Source organism: Pinus tabuliformis, chromosome 7 (assembly GCF_031772625.1).
Source record: "Pinus tabuliformis cultivar Carrire ecotype Pingquan chromosome 7, CPIR1, whole genome shotgun sequence".
Lineage (NCBI taxonomy): Eukaryota > Viridiplantae > Streptophyta > Pinopsida > Pinales > Pinaceae > Pinus > Pinus tabuliformis.
The window spans coordinates 1,899,396,559-1,899,419,757 of NC_142293.1; the positions used below are offsets into that span (position 1 = coordinate 1,899,396,559).

Here is a 23,199-nt window from a genome sequence, read left to right on the forward strand (position 1 = left end):
TAGTGAAGAATTATTAGCATTAATTGATGCCCCGAAGAAAGAAAATGGAAACATGTAGTAAACAACCTGAAAGATCTAGCATGACTCGTGAAGAAGAGGAAGAAATGCAACATGATATATCAAAATTACAAGACCAAGTGCAACAAATTTCACTCTCACAAAAGGTAACTGAAGCCAAGATGAACGGCATGAAAGCTAATATGAATGGTGTGCAAGTTAAGATGGAATGGCGTGGAAGCTAAGATGGATGGCATGGAAGCTAACATGAATGGCATGGACACTAAGATGGAAGAATTGAAGATAAATTTGAATAAGCTGCTACAAGAAATGGTTACTAATGGTGAAAGGGTAGTAAAAGAAACTCATGATGAGAACAAAAGAAATGTTAATCTTGATTTCATAGACTCTAATATCAGATTGAAGACCCACCATGTTCCAAAAATCCATATGAGGAAGTTTGATGGCAAGGATCCCAGAACATGGATACTACAGATGGAGCAATTTTTTATCTCCATAATGTGCAAAACACACAAAAGGTACGTCTTGCAACTTTATATTTGGAACCAAATCAGTTTGTATGGTATCGATGGCTTTACTCTCGTAAACAAATTGTCACTTGGGCAATATTTACGGAAGAAATGATAACACATTATGAGGATACAAAAAGCAACACATTTTTTAGCCAATTGATAAATCTTAAACAAAAGGGTTCAATGATGGAGCACATTGAGGACTTCCAAAAATTGAACATAAGGGTAAAAGATATTCCAGAGAAGCATAGGATTGATGTGTTCATAGGGACTTTAAGGGATAATATCCAACATGAGGTTCGCCTTTGGAAACCTGATTCATTGGAGAAGGCACTCAGGTTAGCAAGAAAAATGGAAAGCAAAATTTTGGCAACCAGAAAGCCTACCACTCACAACTATAAAGATGGAAGTGTTGTTGCCCCTAGCCTGCCACAACCTAAAAGGTTGACACCACAACAATTGGAAGAAAAAAGAGCAAAAGGGCTTTGTTATAGTTGTGATAGAAAATACACTAAAGGTCATAAGTGTGCTGAAGAAATTATTCTACATAGATTGTGAAGAAGAGGAAGAAAAGGAACAAAGAATGTCAAAAGAAGAGGATATACTCCACAAACAAACCCTAGATAAAGAATAAATGAATCTGACCATATCTTGTAATGCATTGTTGGAATTACCACTCCTCAAATTATCAAGATAGAAGGACATATCAAGAAGAAAAAGGTAATATTGTTTATTGATTCGGGAAGTAACCATAATTTTATTCATTGTAAAATAGCCAAGGAATTGAATTGCTTCCTATATCCAGCACCAGAGTGTCAAGTGATGGTTGCAAGTAGAAGAACCATAAATTGCTCTAGAATGTGCCATAATATCAAGCTATCCATGGGAGAATATGTATTGAATAGCCCAATGCTTTCCATTCCAATGGGTGGTGTTGATGTTGTACTAGGAGTCCAATGGCTACAATCCTTGGGTACAATAGCTTTTAATTTTCAAGAGCTTTTCATGAATTTTGTGCAGAAGGAAAGGAAGTTGAATTAAGGGGTATTGCAGAGAAACCGGGAAAGATAATCAGCTCTAGCGGTATGGAAAAGCTTCTAAAGAAAGAACAACGAGGTGTAATTGCACAATTATGTTCACTAGAGGTTCCCACATCGAAATCATCTATTTCTCTAGATCTCCAAAAGTCTTGGACAATCATTCCAAGGTATTTGAGACTCTCAAAGGCCTCCCACCTATTCGTGATCATGATCATGCTATTCATTTGATTCCAGGAAGTGTTCCTCCAAACATCAGGCCGTAAAGATATCCCTATGCCCAAAAGAATGAAATTGAACGTATGGTTGCAGAAATGCTGGTAAAATTCAAACTAGTCAAAGTTCTTTCTCTACTCCAGTAGTATTGGTGCACAAGAAGGATGGATCATGGCGAATGTGTCTAGATTATAAGGAGCTCAACAAGCTCACTATTAAAGATAAATTTCCCATCCATATCATTGATGAATTATTGGATGAATTGCATGGATCAATTTACTTCACCAAGTTGGATCTTCGTTCAGGATATCATCAAATCAGAATGAAGACTGAAGACATTCCAAAAACAACATTTAGAACTCATGAGGGTCATTATGAATTTTTGTTCATGCCTTTTGGCCTTACCAATGCACCTTCTACATTTCAAGGTTTGATGAATTCCATTTTCAAACCCTTCCTTAGAAAATTTGTGTTAGTATTTATTGATGATAAACTAATCTACAGCAAGTCTTGGAAGGATCATGTTCAACATGTTGACATGGTGCTCAAACTATTGGAGTAGAAACAATTATATGCAAAAAGCTCCAAATGTTTCTTTGGAGTACAAGAGGTGGAATATCTGGGTCATATTGTATCTCATAAAGGTGTTAAGGTAGACCCTAGCAAAATTAAAGCCATTAAGGAATGGAAAATCCCCACATCCATAAAGCATTTGCGAGGATTTCTCGAGTTGACAGAGTATTATAGCAAGTTTGTTAAGAATTATGGGAGAATAGCAGCACCGCTAACAACATTATTGAAGAAAGATGCATTTTCATGGACTCCAGAAGCAACAAAGGCCTTCAAACATCTTAAAGAGGTAATGTGTCAAGCACCGGTCTTAGCTACGCCGGACTTCACAAAAACCTTTATTGTGGAATGTGATGCTTCAGGAAATGGAATTGGTGTTGTTTTAATGCAAAATGAAAGACCCATTGCTTTCGAAAGTCATCCAATCAAAGGAAAGTATTTACACAAAGCTATTTATGAGAAGGAAATGTTGGCAATACTACATGCACTTAAGAAATGGCGACCCTACCTAATGGGATGACACTTCAAGGTAAAAACGGATCATGATAGTCTTAAATACTTTTTAGAACAAGATTCCACATGGGAGGACAAGAATTTTATACAGAACAATCAAGAACTACTCAAGCGTTGAGGACAACACTTTTTGAAGGAGAGGGGCATGTTAGGTCCCTATACTACTAGTGTAACCCCTTATTGTTATTAGTACAACCCCCTTATTATATTGTTGTGCCCCATATAGTCCCCATATTGTTATTATTGTGTCTCATAGAAGCCCACTATTGTTATTATTGTGCCCTTACATTATTATTGTTATGTCGGCTCTTATTATATTATGACCCCTTGGACTCCTATATATAGAAAGGAGGTCTTTTCATTTGTAGCATCCAAGAATTGTTCATTTGTGTAATGTAAAGGAGGTTGCCCCCTCGAAGATGCTGGTTTCTAAGGCGTTGATCTATCTTTTCTATCTTTTTGTGAGCTAGTTTCATAACACTCTTGCAGCACAGATGGGGTGGGAGATTCATCAGATGGATGTCAAAATGGCTTTTCTAAACTAGGTAATAGAGGAAGAAGTATACATTGAACAACTAGAGGGCTTTGAGACACATGAGAAGAAGTCCCATGTATGCAGATTGAAGAAAGCCTTGTATGGGCTGACACAGACACCTAGAGCATGGTATGGTCGAATCGATGGCTACTTGCAGAACATGGGTTTTGTCAAGAGTGACGCATATTCAAATCTCTACTATCTGGTTGTAGAGAATGAGTCGCTAATCTTAGTATTGTATGTGGATGATCTCTTTCTGACAAGATCATCCAGGCTCATTGGGGACTGCAAGAAGAATCTAGCCACAGAATTCGATATGGAGGATTTGGAACGAATGCATTACTTCCTAGGGTTGGAAGTTTGGCAGCAGAAGGGAGAGATCTTCCTTGGGCAAGGGAGGTATGCTACAGAAATCCTGAAAAGATTCAGGATGGAGGACTGTAGACCCATGGCTACTCCAATGGTCACCAACTGGAGGAAGATTGATGCATCAGAAGACCAGGATGTTGATCGTACCCTATACAGGCAGCTCATAGGGTCCCTGAGGTATCTGGTCAACACCAGGCCAGACATTTGCTACGCTGTCAACACCCTCAGTCAGTTCATGAGGGAAATGAAGAGGGCACAATGGGCAGCAACCAAACACGTTCTCAGGTATTTACAGGGAACAGTGGATTATGGACTCTTGTACACTACGGGTAAGGATATCAGATTGAGTGGATTTACTGATGCAGATTGGGCAGGAAGTTCAGTGGATCGGAAAAGTACCTTTGGGTACTGTTTCAACATTGGATCAGGAATGACCTCCTGGAGCAGTAGGAAATAGAATTCTATGGCTCTGAGCTCATCTGAGGCAGAATATATGGCGGCAAGCACAGCTTCGTGTGAGGCCATATTGCTTAGAAAAATGCTTGTGAACCTATTCAGAAGGAAAATGGAGGCGACCAAGATCATGTGCGATAATCAGAGTTGCATCAAGTTCTCTAAGAATCCAGTGTTTCATGATCGGTCAAAGCATATTGATATCCGGTGTCACTTTGTCAGAGACTGTGTCCAACAAGGAGCTGGACAGTTGAGCTACACTCCTAAAGGAGAACAGGTGGCAAACATCCTCACCAAGGCCCTTGGAAGGACAAAGTTTGATTACTTCAGGGAAAAGATGGGAATGATAAGGAACCCGTTTCAGTAGCAGAAATGGGGGTGATAGCAGCACGGATGCAGAGGGAGTTGCAGTGCAAAAGCAAGGGAGAAAGGACCAGTAGCAGCATGGATGTAGAGGGAGTTGTTGTACAGATGCAGCAGTGGCAGTAGCAGAGCCATGGGTAACAGTACAAGATGCAACAGTGTAGCGGATGTTGGGCAGGGAGGCTTAGCATCAGCACAAGGACCGATGTTGGATGATCAGGGTGATATTGAGTGAGGAGTATTACTAGAGCACAATCCTCGCTAAGAGGGAGTGTAGATTTGGGGTAGCAACGGATGTGCTCTAGCCATGAAAATTGGTGGACAAGCTAAAGCACATGAGATCTCCAAGACCCAGAAATGGTTTGGGCAGATTCTAATCGGTTTGGGAGAGTTCCTAAGCCTAAACTTAGGAAAAATAAAATATTAATGGGTATTAATATAAAATTGGGTTAGAAGGTTTCAAAAGTCATGGATCAAGCCAAATCTAATTTTAGTCGTTGATTAGAGATTTAGTCTTGGCCGTTGAAGGACCAACAGGAAAAGTATAAGAGGAGGCTTGAGCGTCAGTTGGAAGACACACTGAGGGAGACCAGTCAGTTCGATTTCTGGAGCGGGTTTAGCTGAGAAATTCGAACTAGTGGTCTGGAGAGCAGCAGGAGGCAGCAAGTACGAAACAGAGAGTCGGGATCAACAACAGAAGACCAGTGCAAAGGCAAGAGAGGCAGTCGCAGAGCTTGTCAGGCAGACACAGAGGCAGCAACAGGCTACACAGTCATTAAGAGGGCCCGCGTGGGTGACGCAGAGAGGCCCAGGGCTGAGGCAGACAAGCAAGGGCTAACGCAGAGTGTCTGGGAGCTACGCAGAGGTTAGCCAGGCTGATGCTAGGACTAGGAGAAGTGCTAGAGAATTTTTCTCTCGGTGAGTAAGCTAGTTTGGCACCCTGTTGTACTGAAGAATTGTTGAATAATAAAATCCTCCCTTGCTGCACCGGTTTTCCCACATTGGGTTTTTCCGGGGACTGTTGTCCAAAATATCTATGTCAATGTGTTGATTCTTGTGCATGTGTTTTTTTCTATATTATGGTGTGATATCTGCAGCAAAATTTATTTTAATGTTTATTGAAGGAATTTCATAAATAACTTATTGGAAATAAGTAGGCAAAGTAAATCAGACGTTGCAGTGATAGAATTTACATGATTGTTGCACAGTTGCTTGCACACATGCAAACTATCAATGAACCTTCGCTCGGCACTTGAGGTTGTCTACTCACTCATGTAGTTTTTCCTGCCTTCAATATGCATGACTATCCAACTCTATTGTATGGACTGACAGGTGCAGTTATCTTCTATTGCAAATATCTATTTTAAAACCTTTGCTAGAAATTGTTCTTGCTGTAGGAAATCACCCTTTTACTCTTTCTCCAGAACCTACATGCTTCGATGAAAGTCCTTCACCGAAGCATTGAGACCTCACTATCTCATCATGTATTGTGCTCACTAATGTGTCTTCCTTTTATAAGTTTGAGTTATTGACTAAATCCACAACCATAATACCCAAAGTGATTGACATTTGAGATTAGATCTCAACATCATTTGAGATCAACGATTGAAATTCAGCAAATTCACTAACGCAAATAAACTTTGCATTTCATTATATTAAACTCATTTTTCCCATAAAAAGAAATTATCTTAATAATTAAAGTAATTGCTAAGGTTAAGTGTCAATTAGAACAAAATATTTTCATGGGAATTCCACAGTAAACCAACTTGTGAATTTTTATCTATGGTCGGACTTCATAATGTATATTTGGCCACTTGATGTACTAGTATTGATTATTGTAAAGCATATTTTAAATGCTAGAATCTGAAAAACAAAAAAGATTTAAAGTCCCATTGCAACTTTTAAAGGAAGAAAATTTGAATTTTTAAATTGTAATTTTTTGCTCCAAAAATTGTCAAGTCAAACTCCCTCCAAGTCAAATCAGCCCAAGGCAAAGGACACACCCATTCGACCCAGCATATCAGTATATAAAGGCAGCTCGACATCATTCCTCCAATTTGCACCTCAAGAAGACATTTTCTAGGCATCTCAACAAAGATCATGAAGGACAAAGAGGATGAAAGAGAAGGCGAATCACGTTTCTCTCTCTCTCAAGCTCACACATGTGGATAGATTCTCTCTCTTCTAGTTCACAGTTTTTCTGGCCAGTTTTGTTGCAGGGGGTAGGAATTTTCGGCCGTTGCAAGGCCGAATTCTGGGGTAATTGGCAACTGCAGGAGGGCTGAAATTCTAGGTCAGTTCAGGCAGAGCAAAATTCTAGATCAGATTGGGAGGCATGACTTGGATGACTTGACCAAGTTTGACCATAGGTCTAGGTGTGTTTCTTGTTGAAAAGAAGAATTTCTCTATTGAAAAGATTGTTGGGTTTTTCCCCTTGGTGGGTTTTGCCAAGGTAAATCTTGTCTCTTTTATGTGCATTGTGGTCTCTACTATTCTACTATTCTTGTATGGTTAAATTTCTAAAATATAATTGTTGAATGATATATTGGAATAATTTAAAAGAAGATCAACAACAAAAGTAATTATTAGTATTTCAAAAATATTGTGCTAGTCTATATTGCACTTACAAAATCAACAACCTGAACATATGTACTCTATACCTTGGGAAAATCCAAAGCAGTCCATAATTGCTTGAGTTCTATTTTTGTAATGTTGAGAATATTCAATTACCTCCGAAATCCAAATAAGGATTTTTTAATTTACGCTAATCTTTGACAATTGGCAATTCTAAGAATTAAAATTTTCACATTGCCACCAAAATAAATGACAAAGAGTACCATCAAAGAATGAAAAGAAGGAATTCAGTTTACCAGCAACACTATTTAACATTTGAAGCAGGCAATGCTGCTTGAAGCTAGGCAAATAACCAACACCCCAACCCTTCAAGTCAATTTGCATAAGATGTTGGACTCGGGATCGAGGTTCTCCTTTCTTACATGGCTTCAAAGGATTTATGGTAAATCCCCCACCTACAAATATTGCAAAGCAATTGATCAAAATAGGAAATAACCCATAAATTAATGTCACTCTACAAGAAGTCTGCATGTTAGAAGAACACTCTAAACAATATTTAAAGAAAACAAATGAAGGATTCATAGAACCTACTCTCAATATTGGCTCGTACAAAACCAGGTTGTGGAGGGCAGTTTGCATGTTCCCTTGAGCGAAATAGAACAACTACATCATGAATGAAGACAAACAGAATAAACTGTTGAGAGGATTCGAATAAATAACAAAAACGACAACTAGATATGAAGGGAAGCTTACCATAACTTCCATCATCGTTTCGTCGCCAGTAGCGTACATAGCACAAATCACGTCGCCATACAAACCTAGATGAAAAAATTATTAACATCTATGATAGAAACCAAGACACTTCTATAACCTTGCTGCCATACAGAGTCATACACATGGGACTCATGCAATGCATGTAAAACATATCACACTTTACAAAAGCAGCAGTTGTATGTCATGCATAATTTCTACCTTTCAAAAGATTAAGATTTTATCCATGGCTATAGAATTCAAGAACAATGTAGAAATTAAGCCTTAATATCCCAATTACTATAGTCAAGTTGCCAGCAGGAACAGGAAGAATTATCACTTGCTCATAGAGAATACAACGAATGTACTGGCAATTTATACAACAAAAACCTTGTCTTTAAATAAGTCAATGCAATTAAAAAATGCAAACCACTCTCACACAGAAATTTATTAGGCTCTGATACCAGATCACTTTATCAGGGGGACTGTGAAACTGGTGATAGCCAAATAACTATCAAAAGCACTGCCTCACAATTATCACCGGATTTACAAAAGAGGAAAAGGAACAAAATACTCTGTTCTCTTTGCTAACATGGCAAGTAAAATCCCTGTTAAACACAGGAAGTTCATCATACAACAGAAGATTCTTCATAATCATGACAGGTTTCTCCGATGGCATCAGCAGATTTGAAACATTATCAATGCAAATATTTAAAATTGGAGAAGTGGAAAGATATTCCATCACACTTGAGCATGATATCAGATCAACTCTTTGTCCAACAAAGGAACAAGCTCCAACCAAGAATCAATCTATCTTTTAGATTATGAGAACCATAATGTTATTGATGTGTAACCAATATAACATCTAGATGCTAAGGATAGTGGTTAGGTAGTCAAACAACCATAACCAACCCAACAACAATGTAATGAACATTGATTAAGCAGATAGAGTGGCTGGCAGTGTTATCACAGAAAGCATATCGAAGTGAGGAGCAGGAGTGCTCCATCCCAGACAATCCCAAGCACAAAGCATCCCAAGAGTGTTAGGTATACAGTACATATATTTATGAATTATACTTGCAAATATATTCAAAAAAACGAATAGAATATGAAATTAGTTACAGAATCTGTTAAAAAAAATCATTTTTGTGCTGCTCATACACAAAATACTACATTATTAAGAAATTAGAAATATCATCCATAGAACATTAAATCATTAGAAATATAAACCATTTAACACAGATAACATCAAACAACATTACGAAATTTTAAAGCAGATAACATGAATAATCCCTGAAATAAAATATGCCATCGTGATTAAAGAGTTATAACATACATATAATGTTTACAAAATCACTATATTGGAGTATAGGTACCCACACCCTCCATGCATAAAACTAGTATGGGTACATGTATACATCCTCTAGGCAAGTGAACTCAATATGGGTATGTATGCCATCTATGCAGAAACAAGTATGTCCCCATGCATACCTAGTACCCAGGACAGCTCTGTAAGTTAGGGTACCTACATATTGATTTTAGGAGATGTACCCCAGAATCAATGACTTTACCTCACAATTGAGTATTTTAGAAGCACAAAAGACAATTCAAAAATCTAAAAAGAGACAAAAGAAACTTAAAAAGCAGGTTCTGACTCTAGACCCTAATGCATACTTGTGGAGCCCTTTTATCAATGCCCAAAATACAATTTTCCTCACACTCCATTCATTTCCATTCTCATCTTGAAGAAAACAACAATCTAGCAAAGAAAAAGAAGTTAGGGCTTTCTTGTGCTAATTCTCTTGCAAGGTTTTGTTAGACAACAACAGAGATTTAAGGTATTATCAATTAAGAAGTGTTGTTTGACACATCTAAGATTCACTAAGTCTTCCATGTTTGGCATAGTCATGTTTGATAAATAGTACTAGCCTTAGGAACATCAAGTGGACTCGAGACTTACCGACACTCGCTAGACTCAAGTCAAACAGCTTGAGCTCATATTGCATAAAATTTACTGTATTTTGAGTTTCTTTTCTATTTGCCAAGTTTCACCAGGTCTAAGATTGATTATTGTCGAGTTGCCAAACTGCACCATGCACCAGGCAAAAAAAGTCTTTGTTGAGTCCATCTCTGACAAACTGCTTGTAAGTTGCATCTAGTATTGAGATTTTCAAGGGGAAGGTTTTTCTCATCCCTTTCATCATTCTTCACTTCAAAATTTTCATTTTCTCACTATATAAGCCATAAGACAACAACTACGTCAATGAAAGTGGGGAACTGTCCAAGCCCTAGCATCTACGCACAATCATATGAACCATTAAGTGGTTAAAGTTCCAGTGTTGCAAAATTGGCATCAAGATAATATCGGCGAAGGTCTGGAAAATTTCAAAATTGGGAAAATCGGTAAAAATCAGCAAACATCGGCAAAATTTAAAAATACAAAAATATTCATTTTTTTCAATTTTTTTAGCATCTAAAGCATCCACGACATAAAATAAATGCATTGACGCATGAATATGAAAAGAAAACTAATATATAAGATGTATAAGATGTCTAGTGCTACATAACGCATAACAGTGAATCATGTCATGAATCTTGAGTCCTGAGTCAGCCTCAAAATATCAACAAAAAATATAATATATGAATCTCAGATATGAGTCATATATAATGAAATTAGATATGTAAACCAGTAAGTTAGTAAGATCTAACTAATGATTTCCTCTGCCCCTTTTGTAAGAAAATGTAATGGCTTTTCCTCTAGATGAAGAAGGCCCTTGTGTTGGCATTGGACTCTGATTTCCTCTAGAAGAAATAGGAGGAGATAGACTAAGTCCTCTACTGGTAACCATGGTAGGTGGTGTCACCTCCTCCTGTTGCTCCTCCTCCTCCTCCTCCTCTACCTTTCTCTTCCTTGCAGCCGCTACCTCCTCCAATGCCTCTTCCTGTAATGAATCAGACATTGATTCCAGACAAACCGCTCGACCTCAACCCTCCATGTAGTATTAGTATCAATCCCATCCAATGAGATGCCCTCGACGTCAAGTCTTTCGAAGTTGCCTCACCCACAATCAGAGATTGGAGTAGACGTAGACCATGTAGTTAAGGCATTGGGACTCCAACCTATATAAGGGTCATAAATTATAAATTAATAATTATAAAAATAATAAATTATAATTTTTAATGAATTCAAAAACTTAATTTGAAAATTTTTAACCAGTTGCGCTCGCATCCAAAGGAGCTACCTTTCTGGTTTAGCACTCAAATGGAAAGCTTTTGGAGATTGGGTACTCTGCCACCATAGCTTGTCAACCACACATCTACAACAAATAAGAAAAAAATTGAAATTTGAATGTTGAAGCAAAGTGTGAAGAGACAATGAAATTTGAAACAAACTAAAGCCTACCTAGCATTTTGGTCTTCATATCCATGATAGCGATGTCAAAGCTAAATGTGCCACCTACCATCTTGTATATCTCCATTTCTTTAGAAATGTCTACACATTCTTCCGAAGATGACACCATCTTATGAACACATGTGAAGAATCCATCCATCACCTCAATATCAAATATGAAACCATAGGAGTAAAAAAATGTGGGGTTCAAGTAGATCGCGCAACATGACGAGGATGATGGAGTGTATTGTTCCATCGCTCATCAACCAATTTTCATATCAATTGTTGTTTCTCAAAACCCTCATCCCCCTTATCCTCATAATAGCTACGAATGGATTCCTTGGCCCTATCCATGGCCTAATACACGTAGCCCATTATGGGCTTGTCTTCATCAACTAATCGAAAAACCTTTATCAAAGATTCAGTAACAACACACATCTCCTGCACTCCTACCCAAAATCTCTCCTGATATAGCTTGCATATGGCCTCTCCCTCTAGTTTGTGGCTAAAAGATAAAGCATGCCACTACTCTAAAAGAAACATTCTCTTCACATTCCACATAGAATTCAAGAGCGATTGAAGAGACATGAAGCTATTGGCAAACTGTGTAATAGCAAGATGCACCAACTCCATTATTGGTGTATGTTCTCATCAAATGAAGCAAAGATGCATGATTATATATAAATTTTGTTATGCTTTTTGATGATTCAACAATATCCCTGACATAAGGAATCTTTCTTATGTTCTCTAACATCAAGACAACACAATGTGCAGCACAAGGTGTCCAAAATAAGTTAGGATATCTCTCCATAACCAACCTGTCAGTAGCAACATAGTTTTAAACAAATGATTTATGTTATTAATGATGGGCAACAAGTTATAAGCCACAAGCCTATGGGTGTTGAAAGTTGTAACTAGGTTTGGTCTTCATAATTGTCATTGTCATTATGTATTTATATATTTTATGTAAAAGCAAAAAGAAGAAAAAGAAATTTTAATTTTTTAAGCATGGGTTTCATGCTCAAGTAAAATTATTATTTTAGATAAGCATGTTCTTCATGCTTATAGGATTTATTGTGTTGAAAATTTGTGGCTCATGGATGAATTTCCTTAAATAAAATCTCATTTGTGACAATTCTACAGGGTCTTTCTAAAAATAGAAAGTCATGTCTAGCATCTCAAGTATGAATTTCTAAAATTAGTAAATCACCTTGCATCAATTGGTAATCAAGTATAGTTGAAGGAAAATCACTTAACTTGTCATTAATCAATCCTAATAGTTCAATCTTGACTTAATCATCAATATTATTATTATTATTGTCCTTTATGATACTATGATATTATTATTAAAAGGAATTACAAGTCACCTTACCTTCATCACCTCAATCACTTCACACCTCTCTCCTTAATGACTCACATGGCACTACGTAACTCTCTCTCTCTCTTACGCACTCATTAAAGATATGGCATATTCCTCTTACACTTATTAAAGGCATGTCATAAAAGATTCCTCTTACGCTCTCTTTAATGCATATGTTATACTCTCCTTATCTAAGGCATGTGTTCCTCACTTAATGGCATAAGTTAATAGGGCATGTGTTTCTCTCCTTAATGGCATGAGTTATACTCCCCTAAATGGCATATGTTATTCTTCCTCAAGGCATGCGTATAGCTCCTCCTTTATGAGAAGAATTCATTGCTTCTCCTATGTATGTGTCTCATGTCATCTCACCTTAATACTAATACTTGTGCATTGTGAAAGAAGAATTTGAACTTGAAAGAGAAAGTTGGCGAGACTTGAAGAAGATTGTGAAAGAGAGAGACTTGGAGAGTACGAGTAGAACTCAGTGAGCTAAGGTTGATTCAGTGCTTCAGTGTTTCAGTGTTAATTCAGATGAAGGGGCGTTTGATTCAGTGTTTGCATCTATTGTTGCTACCAGTGATCTTCATGTCACTGTTTGTTCAAATTTGCGTGAACTTACTCATTCTCTTGATCTCTCATTGTACTGTGTATCTCTGTTGAACAAATGATATCTAATCAAAGAAGAATCTGGTTGGGTTTTTCCCTTGTGGTTTTTCCCTGGCCATTGGACCTAAATTCTCTGTGTCTCATTATGTTCTTGGTTGTCTTCTATTGTGCATTTGGTTTATGTTCTATCTACAATTGCTTAACTAATATCGCAACAAAAAGAAGTTTTTGGAATAAGTAATTGTTTCAGGATAGAACATCAGAATTTCAGCATATAGAGTCAAAAAGTCAAAGTCCTATTTGGACCTATTGTAAAGAAAAAGAAAAAGAATTTTTCAAATTGTAATTTCAATTTTGGGTCAAAACTGCCTCTAGATGCCAAGTCGGCCCTGCCCCAAAAGATATGCCTATTTGGACCCCTCTAGACAATATAGATAAAGGATGATTTGAGCTCATTTGGATACACACAATTCACATGATCTATTTTGAATTTTCACAGAATGAAGGAAAGTTGAAGTTTGAAGTTGACAACAAGAAGAAGGGAGGGTTTGACTTGGCATCTAAAGGGTTGCAATCATTCTGTGGTGATGGATCTTGGATATTTCACTTTGATCTGATTCTATAAAAAGAGAATTTTTCTAGGTTTTTCCCTGGCTTGGAGCCTATATCTTGTGTTCTTTTTGTCCTTGTGATCTTCATGTTTTGTACGTTTTGATAATTGTTTGATAAAGAAGAACATAATTAAATTAACAAGAAGCCAACAAATTTCACAAGCAGTTATCAAAGAAAGAGAAATCTACGTTAATTTGCAAGCCTCCCAATTTCTCAACAATGAGAAGCTAAGAACCATGTTCCTTGATACATAAAAAGTATACCTTGAGAAGGTGATGGCACCAATGAAGGTGCCCTAGAGAGTGTACAAATGTTCCCTTATCATGGTTGAATGGATTATTTGTTGGAATTGTCCTTTTTTCATGTCAAGGTCTCTTCTAAACATGGACCCTATTTCTTAAGGGTAATCAACTATCTGAAATTTCAATGAAGAGCACATTATTCCTGCAAGAGCAATTACAAGACACCAATGAGGAGTTGGGGCTTTCTAATACTATCAAAGTTGTAATTTACATAGCCCTAGTATGCAAAGCAATATTGATGGTCCATGTTATACACCAAAACAGGTAACCCCATAGGAGAAAACTTTTCTCCTACATTTGATAGCCAGTCGGCCAATGGCCCCTGATACTCATTATTTGATAATGATATGCCATATGCCTCGACCATCTGCTACAGCCACATACCTCTCACCATCTATCATTTCCACTTAAATGAAGGTGGGCCGCTATTTAGAAGGTACTTTGATAATTTTGCAACCGGGTGCTTATGCATGTTTGTTTTGGGCATTTAATATGGATAAGGGATGACCCAGAAGATTGACCAATCTTGACTGTAAATATGTTCTCCCACCTTACAAGGGGGATTAATCTTTAGCCCTAGTCTAGAGGGACCTCCCTTGAGGCTTTACGACTATAAGAGGGACACTACTTGGAAAACCTAGATTGAGATAGCCTGTTAGTTATCCCTTATACCATACTTGACACTTTCCATGCCACATTACAAGCCCCACATAACACCTCCATTCTTCGGGTCTAACTTGTCATTAGTTCAATGGGATTTGGCACCCTCTTATCTGCATCCTTGAGTAGGGTCGGAAAATATTTCCCCAGAGGTTGATGCAACTAAAATAATGAAAAAGAATTAAGATGGCCATAATGAAAGAAAAAGAAAAGTTATAAAGCAAAAGATGGCAAGGACATAACTTAGCACATGTGGGCAAAACCCTAGTAGGAGCTCTACCTTCCACATTAACCATCACCCGATTCCTAAGCACTTGATGCTCCATCCATCAGAAAGAACCCTTGCATGTCCCAACCCTGATGAGCAATGAATTGCCCCATATTAACTGGTAATATAAAATTCTACATCATAAAAAGCAAGCTCTGACCCTTGAACTATGCACCTTAATACAAAGCATTATCAAGAAAAAGTAATAGGCGCACTAAAGGGGTGGAGAAAGCAAGCAAAGCAACATAACTCATGCCTCCACGACTAGTCCCTCCTTAAATTTATACACATGAAGTGGACTAACCATAAGTTGGTCCCCTTGAGAAGCCTTATCCCCTCCATTGCCATACATTTACACTAACACCTATCAATTGAGGGGTTGACCTCAGAAATGCTACTTCCCCTTAAGGGTTGGAAGCACCTAATAGGGTTGACCATTAGCCACCTCTATCAAGGTAGGGAACACCTTTACGAGACTTGGCCTAGTTAGATATCCGAAGTTGATCATTGTTTGAAGTATTAATATGCCCTTAACATCCATGTTTGGTCCACTTATATGCTCATATGATCTTAGTCTTTAATGTATGGCTGCTTTCACTTGAGTTCGCATTAGTTTTCTCAAGTGGTCCACAGCAGCACAGGCCTTGAGGGCACCCAATCCACACGTACCCATGTTATTTCAAAGAGACAAATGGCTTAGCAGATGCAATGTTGAAAGAGTTGGGTTGTATGATGACTTAAGCAGATGTTAGATGTCCTAGAGCACCCTCAGGACCCATGACGTTGGTCTACTTTGACCCAACATAGAGGATTCTTGATGATGGCACCACTAAACCCAACATGCCCCTAGACTAGCCTTCACTAGGACTTGATTCAGAGCCTAGATGAGAATGGTCTTCCATTAAGAGACTAGGGAGGACTTGTTGCACTTGGAGAAGCCCTAACGCTTGAGAGAGGCCTTGTTTTAACAGTTGGATACCCATGGAGACACTCCAACTTGATTTGGGACACTAGAGGAGTATTTTAGGTGCATTTAAGGGATATTCCTCAAATATTGGATGATTTTGGCACTATGACACCTTTCCAGACCTCATCACATCATAACATGGCATTTGGAGCCCTAAAAGGGCATGATGTCAGCATTTCTTGAAGCTATAGCTCACACATGAGGGAAATTATTGCTTGTTTTATAATTAAGCTAGTGGGTTGGCTTGTAACCCAAGTTTATTTCATCTCAAACTTGTTTTAGGGCCTTCATTAGTTAGAAATTACTGAGGTAGACCTCATATAAATAGAAGTCACCTCACTTTCATTTATCATCATCACTTGTGGAGAACTCAGCCTCCTAAGAGGATTTTGGCATAGTTGAAATAGTTCAGCATGCTTGTCGAGATGTGACCTATTATGGATATTTTGATTTTGGAGACATTCTCTTGATGTGGAATATTTGGGGATAATAAACGATTGGTTCATGCATTTCTTGTATGTATTCTACATGTTGATTATATTTTTATTTTTATGGCTATTGCATGGAATGGTTATTGTTAGGGTTTCTATGTGCTAGTTTTGTTGAATATTTTTCTATGAAATCTTGGCAAAGTATTGTATGCATTACCCTAAAAGAATGTGTGACAATCCCTTGAATGAATGTTTATGTTCAACTCTTTTCAGTAATTGTATCCCCTCATGAAATGATAGCTAGGGTTTTGAAAATTAGGTTCTTTCCCTTACTCCATACTAGAGTTTTACTTTTCCATTAGGTCTCCCTTTACACTACATCACCTATGGATCAAGCACTTGCCATCCACATAGGTGATCAAACCTCATAAAAACATTTTTCAACTTTACTTTCTCCCTCTTTCTTGCATTTTCAGCCCTTGAAGGCACGTTGCTAGGCTAGGGCTACAATTGAGTTCAACTAGGAGGAGTGTGTTGGCAATTGGGAAGGTTAACCACGTGGTCTAAGCCTGATTGCATCAAGACTCATCCTTTTCCACAAAAACTTCTTCCATTTTAGGGCTGACATCACAAGCCCTAGGTAATTTTGCGCTAGTGCAAACGTTAACCTAATCCTAGGCCTCAACTTGCGGCTTGTTGAAGGTTTGTTACTCCAATTATTGATCATACATATCTTATCAAGCCTTTTCTTGGCCTTATGCACCTTGGTAAGCCTTTGTCCTTGCTTATTCAATAAACCCTAGGTGATAAGAGCCCTAAATAGGTCCCTTTCAAAGCACACTTTGCCTTGTCTTTGTTGATTGAGCATCATCCTTGAGCTAAGTGTCATTCTTGAGCCTATCTTTGTCACCTCTAAGGAAGCCTCAAGAATGTCACTTAGCTCAAGGAAGCCTCCCTTGTGGTGAAAGTCCACTGAAGCGCGGGAGGTGGTGAGTTGTGGTGACAGTGGGCCTCCACCTCATATTGTTGTCCCTTAGTCTAGCTCTTGTCTTGTGAGCTCTCCCACAAGACCTACTAGATTTTTAGGCAACGGTCCAAAACTGGTAGAGAGAGTGTCTACATTCTAGATCATTGCTAAATTATATTGATTTTAGTTCTGACTTTCTTTAATAATTATAGTTTATTATTTTGATCTATACCCTCAAAGTATCCCCAGTCACAAATCTCGTGCACCATCAACAATGAATTTTTTGAATACCGTATAAAAGCCCATAGGCAAACTTGATTAAGCTACCAAGTTAACAAGATAAGATGATTTATTTACATCTGATCAATGACCACAAAAGTAGGTCAATGGGACCTAAAGAGTATCATCAACATAATACAAAGTGGGATTATTGTGGCAAATCTTGAAACTAAACCAGCAATAATGAGTAAAGAAAGATATATGACAACACAGACTATTTGTGTAAGAGGATTCAATCCATCACAAATAAGAGAAATCCCAACTTATACCCTATGTCGAAAACATTTATACATGGGAGGTGGAAAAAATTGGATACCCCACTAAAGTTATATAGTTAATCCAAAATGGTGTGATTCAACCTCAAATAGAAGGTGCCTACCCAAGATAGAGAAGTGATGAAAGGATCCCTAACTATTGTTAAGAAGACATCTAGCATATGTAGTTTGCCTTCCCAATTTTGACACGGAGAGGAGAGTTCTAATCACATGATGCTTTGCAAGATAAACCTAAGAACAAGGATCCAATTGAAGCTTCTTCCTAGGCACATTATAGAGTTGCTAGCAATATGCTTCATGGAATCGTCAACCCCCCCACCCAACCAATGCTTCGTTCCCAAAGGGAGCATTCAAGAAGCACCCTCGAGACTGCACTTTCTAAACACTCCCTTATACAACTAATTTTTTGTAGTGTGCCCCCTTGCATAAAAACACATTCACTATCCAAATAGAAAACATTCAAGAATGTCGCTCCCAAGACACCCCCTCAATGCTCCCAAGAGCTAAAACAAGACATTTCACATAGTAGTTAATAATGTCAATGATGTGTAACCAATATAACATGTAGACATTATGGTTACTGGATAGGCGGTTAAACCACTATATAGTATAACCAACCTAGGGTGCTATATAATAATAAAATTGAAGAAATTTCAACCCCCACTCCGGTTATCAATTTTCCTTATCACTCCATGCATTTAGTTTTAAATCCAAACATGATAAAAATTCTAAAATTTGGAAATGACAATATTTTCTGAAAACGCACATTTAGAGATTTCACAACTACGGAAATTGCAGAAATAAAACACAACAAAATTATGACAGCCACACACAGAAAATAACACAGTGATTTTTGTTCAGTGCGACCCTTGAAAAACCACCTACAACTCTTGGGGAGAACCAGTTTGAGAGCTCTTCTTTATTTCTTAAAATGCTTTTACATAGAAACTGAAATACACAGTAAAAATTCCAGCAACCACAAATTACAACTTATCTCGATTTCTGTGCTTGAACTCCACCTCAAACATTGTGCCAATCAGCGAACAGCCAAGACAGAAATTTTTCCAGCAATAAATCAACATTAAATGTTGTACGGCTTGCCTCAAAAAATGTGCCCAGAACTTGTTGTACAGACCATACATATTTCAACAGTACAACTGCCTCTAAATTCGTGCCCAAATCTGCCTTGAAATTTGTATCCTTGCTTTTTTCCCTTTTCCTCGATATTTGTGCTATCCCTCTTTCGCAATTTTTGTGCCTTTCTCCTGCTATATGGTTTTTCCTTGGGATACGTGCCAATAAATGTTGCTGCCCATATTTGCTTAAATGTCTTCTTGCTGCTGTCCTTCACTTCCTCACTCAGAAATTTTCTCCTTGCTCTCTCTTCTCTTCATCTCAAATGCTCATGAAAGAATGAATGATCTTTCTCTCTTCTCTTCTCCTTTTACTCTCTAAATGACCTTTTGGTTACCCTAAGATCTAATGGCTAAGATTCATTTAGATCTAGGGATGAGAATAAATGTGCATTTAATTCTCACTTTCTATTTTTTAACTCACCCACTTAGCCTTTTATTTCCATTGTCACTTTTTCACTTTCTAATTCTTCATTGACTTTAATAAAGTCACCTTTAAATTAGAATGTAACTTTACCACTTATAAAGTCACTTTTAAATTAGAATGGACCTTTACCATTTATAAAGTCACTTTTAAATTAAATTGACTTTACCACTTATAAAGTCACTTTAGGAGAAAAGTACAAATAAATTTTGGACACTTTTCCCTAGGCCAAAGATCAAAGCCTTAGGGAACCACTTGTCATCTGGTACCCAAATTTTAACACTCCCTCTTACCGAGGAAAGTATTCCTCACCACTCCCATCTTGTCTCTGAAGTAGACATGCTTGCCCTATGGTAAGGCTTTGGTGAAAATGTCCGCTACATACTCATTTGTGGAAATGTACTCAAGCTTGACAGCTCCCTTTTGGACATAGTCTCTAATGAAGTGATACTTGATCTCAATATGCTTTGACCTGTCATGAAAAACTGGATTCTCCGTGAGTTTTATGCAACTCTGATTATCACAGTAAATTAATGAAGGTCTCAATGCCTGACCAAATACACCAAACAACATCTTGCGAAGCCATATGGCCTCACAACCAGCCAAACTAGCAGCCATATACTCTGCCTCAGCTGAGCTCAATACAATTGATTGTTCTTTCCGGTTGATCCATGACACAACTGCCGAACCCAACCCAAAACAACACCCAAAGGTACTCTTCCTATCTGAAGCACAACCTGCCCAATCTAAATCTGTGTACCCTGCCAGTCTCACTCCGTCACCCTATCTATAATCCAGACCAAAATCCACAGTCCACTGCAAGTAACGAAGAATGTGTTTTACCACCACCCAGTGCACTCTCCTGGGCTCACACATGAACTGACTCAGTGTTAACTGCAAAACATATATATGGTCGAGTGTTGACCAAATACATCAAACAACCAATCAGTTGTTTGTATACAGTAGGATCCACCAACTCAGAATCAAAAGCGTGAAGCTTCTTCCAGTTAGTGATCATAGGTGTAGACATGAGTTTGCAGTCCTCCATGTGAAATCTGCTAAGAATATCCACAATGTAATTCCCTTGTCCCGGGAAGAAATGCCCCTCCTCCTGCCACACACACCTCCAATCCCAGAAAATAATGCATCAAGCCGATATCCTTCATCTCAAACTCTGAAGCAAGATCTCTCTTGTAGCCCTCAATGAGTCTCTCTGCACCAATGATGATCAAGCCATCAACATACAACACCAGAATGAGAGGCTCCTCACCCACCACAATGAAGTATAGGTTCGGATCAGCTTCACTCTTTGTGAAACCCAACTGTTGCAAGTATGTATCAATCCTCGAGTACCAATCTCTAGGAGCTTGCTTCAGGCCATAGATTTCCTTTTTCAATTTGCATAAATGGGACTCCTTCCCATGCACCTCAAAGCCATGCGGCTACTCAATATAAACCTCCTCCTTAATGAAGCCATTGAGAAATGCGGTCTTCACATCCATCTGGTGGATCTTCCAACCCATCTCTGCTGCCATCGATATAATGGAGCGAATAGATGTATATGTGAAAATTCTATCACTGCAACAACTGATTTATTTTACCTACATATTTCCTGATAAGTTATTTATGAAAATCCTTTAGTAAACATGAAAATAAATTCCGCTGCAAATGTCACATCATAATACAGAAACAAACACATGCACAAGATTTAACACATTCACACAAATATTTTGGACAATCAGTCCTCGGAAAAACCCAATGTGGGAAAACCGGTGCAGCAAGGGAGGATTTTATTATTCAGCGATTCTTCATTACAACTGGGTGCCAAACTGGCTTACCCAACAGAGAGAAAATTCTTCAGCACTTCCTCCAGTCTCAGTGTCAATCTGGCTGACCTCTGTGTAGCTCCCAGACCCTTTACGTCAACCCATGCCTCTCTGCGTCAGCACTCGGCCCCTCTGCGTCACCCACACAAGCCCTCCAGCAATTGCGCAGTCTGCAACCTCTGCGTCTGCCTCTCCAACCTTTGCATTGTTCCCTTGGTGTTGTTCCCAACTCTCTGTTTCGTACTTACTACCTCCTACTGCTCTTCAGACCACTAGTTCGAATTTCTCAACTAACCCCGCTCCAGAAATCGAACTGACTGGTCTCCCTCAGTGTGTTCTCCAACTGACCTTCAAGCCTCTTCTTATACTTTTCCTATTGGTCCTTCAACAACCAAGATTAAATCTCTAATCAACGGCTAAGATTAGATTTGGCTTGATTCATGAGTTTTGGAACCTTCTAACCCAGTTTTATATTAATACCCATTAATATTTTATTTTTCTTAAGTTTAGACTTAGGAACTCCATTAAAAATATTAATTATTTTAATATCTCCCAAACCGGTTAGAATCTGCCGAACCATTTCTAGGTCTTGAAGATCTCATGTGCTTTAGCCTCTCCTCCAATTCTCATAGCTAGAGCACATCTGATGCTACCCCAAATCAACACTCCATCTTAGCGAGGATTGTGCTCTAGTAATATTCCACACTCAGCATCACCCTAATTATCCGGCACTGGTCCCTGTGTTGATGTTAGGCCTCCCGCCCAACATCCTCTGCACTGCTACATCCTGTACTGCTGCCCATGGCTCTATCACTGCCACTACTACATCTGTATTGTAGCTCCCTCTACATCCGTGCTGTTGCTGGTCCATCTTCCCAACACTACATCAGCACCACAACTCCCTCTGCATCCGTGCTATTGCTGGTCCTTCTTCCCAACACTGCATCTGCACTGCAAACTCCTTCTCATCATGGTGCATCGTGCTACTGCTGAATACTACTGCACTGCAACATCATACCCATTTCTGCTACTGAAATGGATTCTTTATCATCCCCATCTTCTCCCTGAAATAATCAAACTTGGTTCTTGGTAAGGATGTCTGCCACCTACTCTCCTATAGGAGTGTAGCTCAATTGTACAGCACCTCGTTGGACACAATCTCTAACAAAGTGACATTGGATATCAATATGCTTTGACCGATCGTGAAACACTGGATTCTCAGAGAGCTTGATGCAATTCTAATTATCACACATGATCCTGGTCGCCTCCATATTTCTTCTAAATAGGTTGACCAACAGTTTTCTAAGCCATATGGCCTCGCACGAAGTTGTGCTTGTGGCCATATATTCTGCGTCAGCTAAGCTCAAAGCCACCGATTTATGTTTCCTACTACACCAAGAGGTCATTCCGGATCCAATGTTGAAACTGTACCTAGAGGTACTTTTCTAATCCACTGAACTTCCTGCCCAATCAGCATCAGTAAGCCCACTCAATCTAATATCCTTACCCCTGGTGTACAAGAGTTCATAATCGACTGTTCCCTGTAAAAACCTGAGAACATGTTTCACAGCTGCCCAGTGCGCCCTCTTCGGCTCCACCATGAACTGACTGAGGGTGTTGACAGCGTAGCAAATGTCTGGCTTGGTATTGACCAGATACATCAGGGACCCTATGAGCTGCCTATATAAGGTGGGGTCAACATCTTTGTCTTTTGATGCATCAATCTTCTTCCAGTTGGTTATCATTGGAGTAGCCATGGGTCTACAGTCCTCCATCCTGAATCTC

At 38.6% G+C, this 23,199-nt stretch overlaps 1 protein-coding gene across 6 annotated transcripts in view; it reads right to left on the reverse strand.

The window, feature by feature from the left end:
- The window catches only part of LOC149256069 (protein ENHANCED DISEASE RESISTANCE 2-like), a 313,045-nt gene that overhangs the window by 127,712 nt on the left and 162,134 nt on the right, over window positions 1-23,199 (reverse strand). For all 6 annotated transcript variants that reach the window (XR_016267267.1, XR_016267266.1, XR_016267268.1 and 3 more), the window contains exons 11-13: window positions 7,914-7,978; window positions 7,752-7,823; window positions 7,457-7,615 (exon numbers count right to left, since the gene is read on the reverse strand). Coding sequence is in view for 3 of the 6 variants with exons in the window: in XM_089460657.1 (XP_089316783.1) it covers window positions 7,457-7,615; window positions 7,752-7,823; window positions 7,914-7,978 (296 nt within the window). In the remaining 3 variants the exon portion in view is untranslated. The remainder of the gene's footprint in view (window positions 1-7,456; window positions 7,616-7,751; window positions 7,824-7,913; window positions 7,979-23,199) is intronic.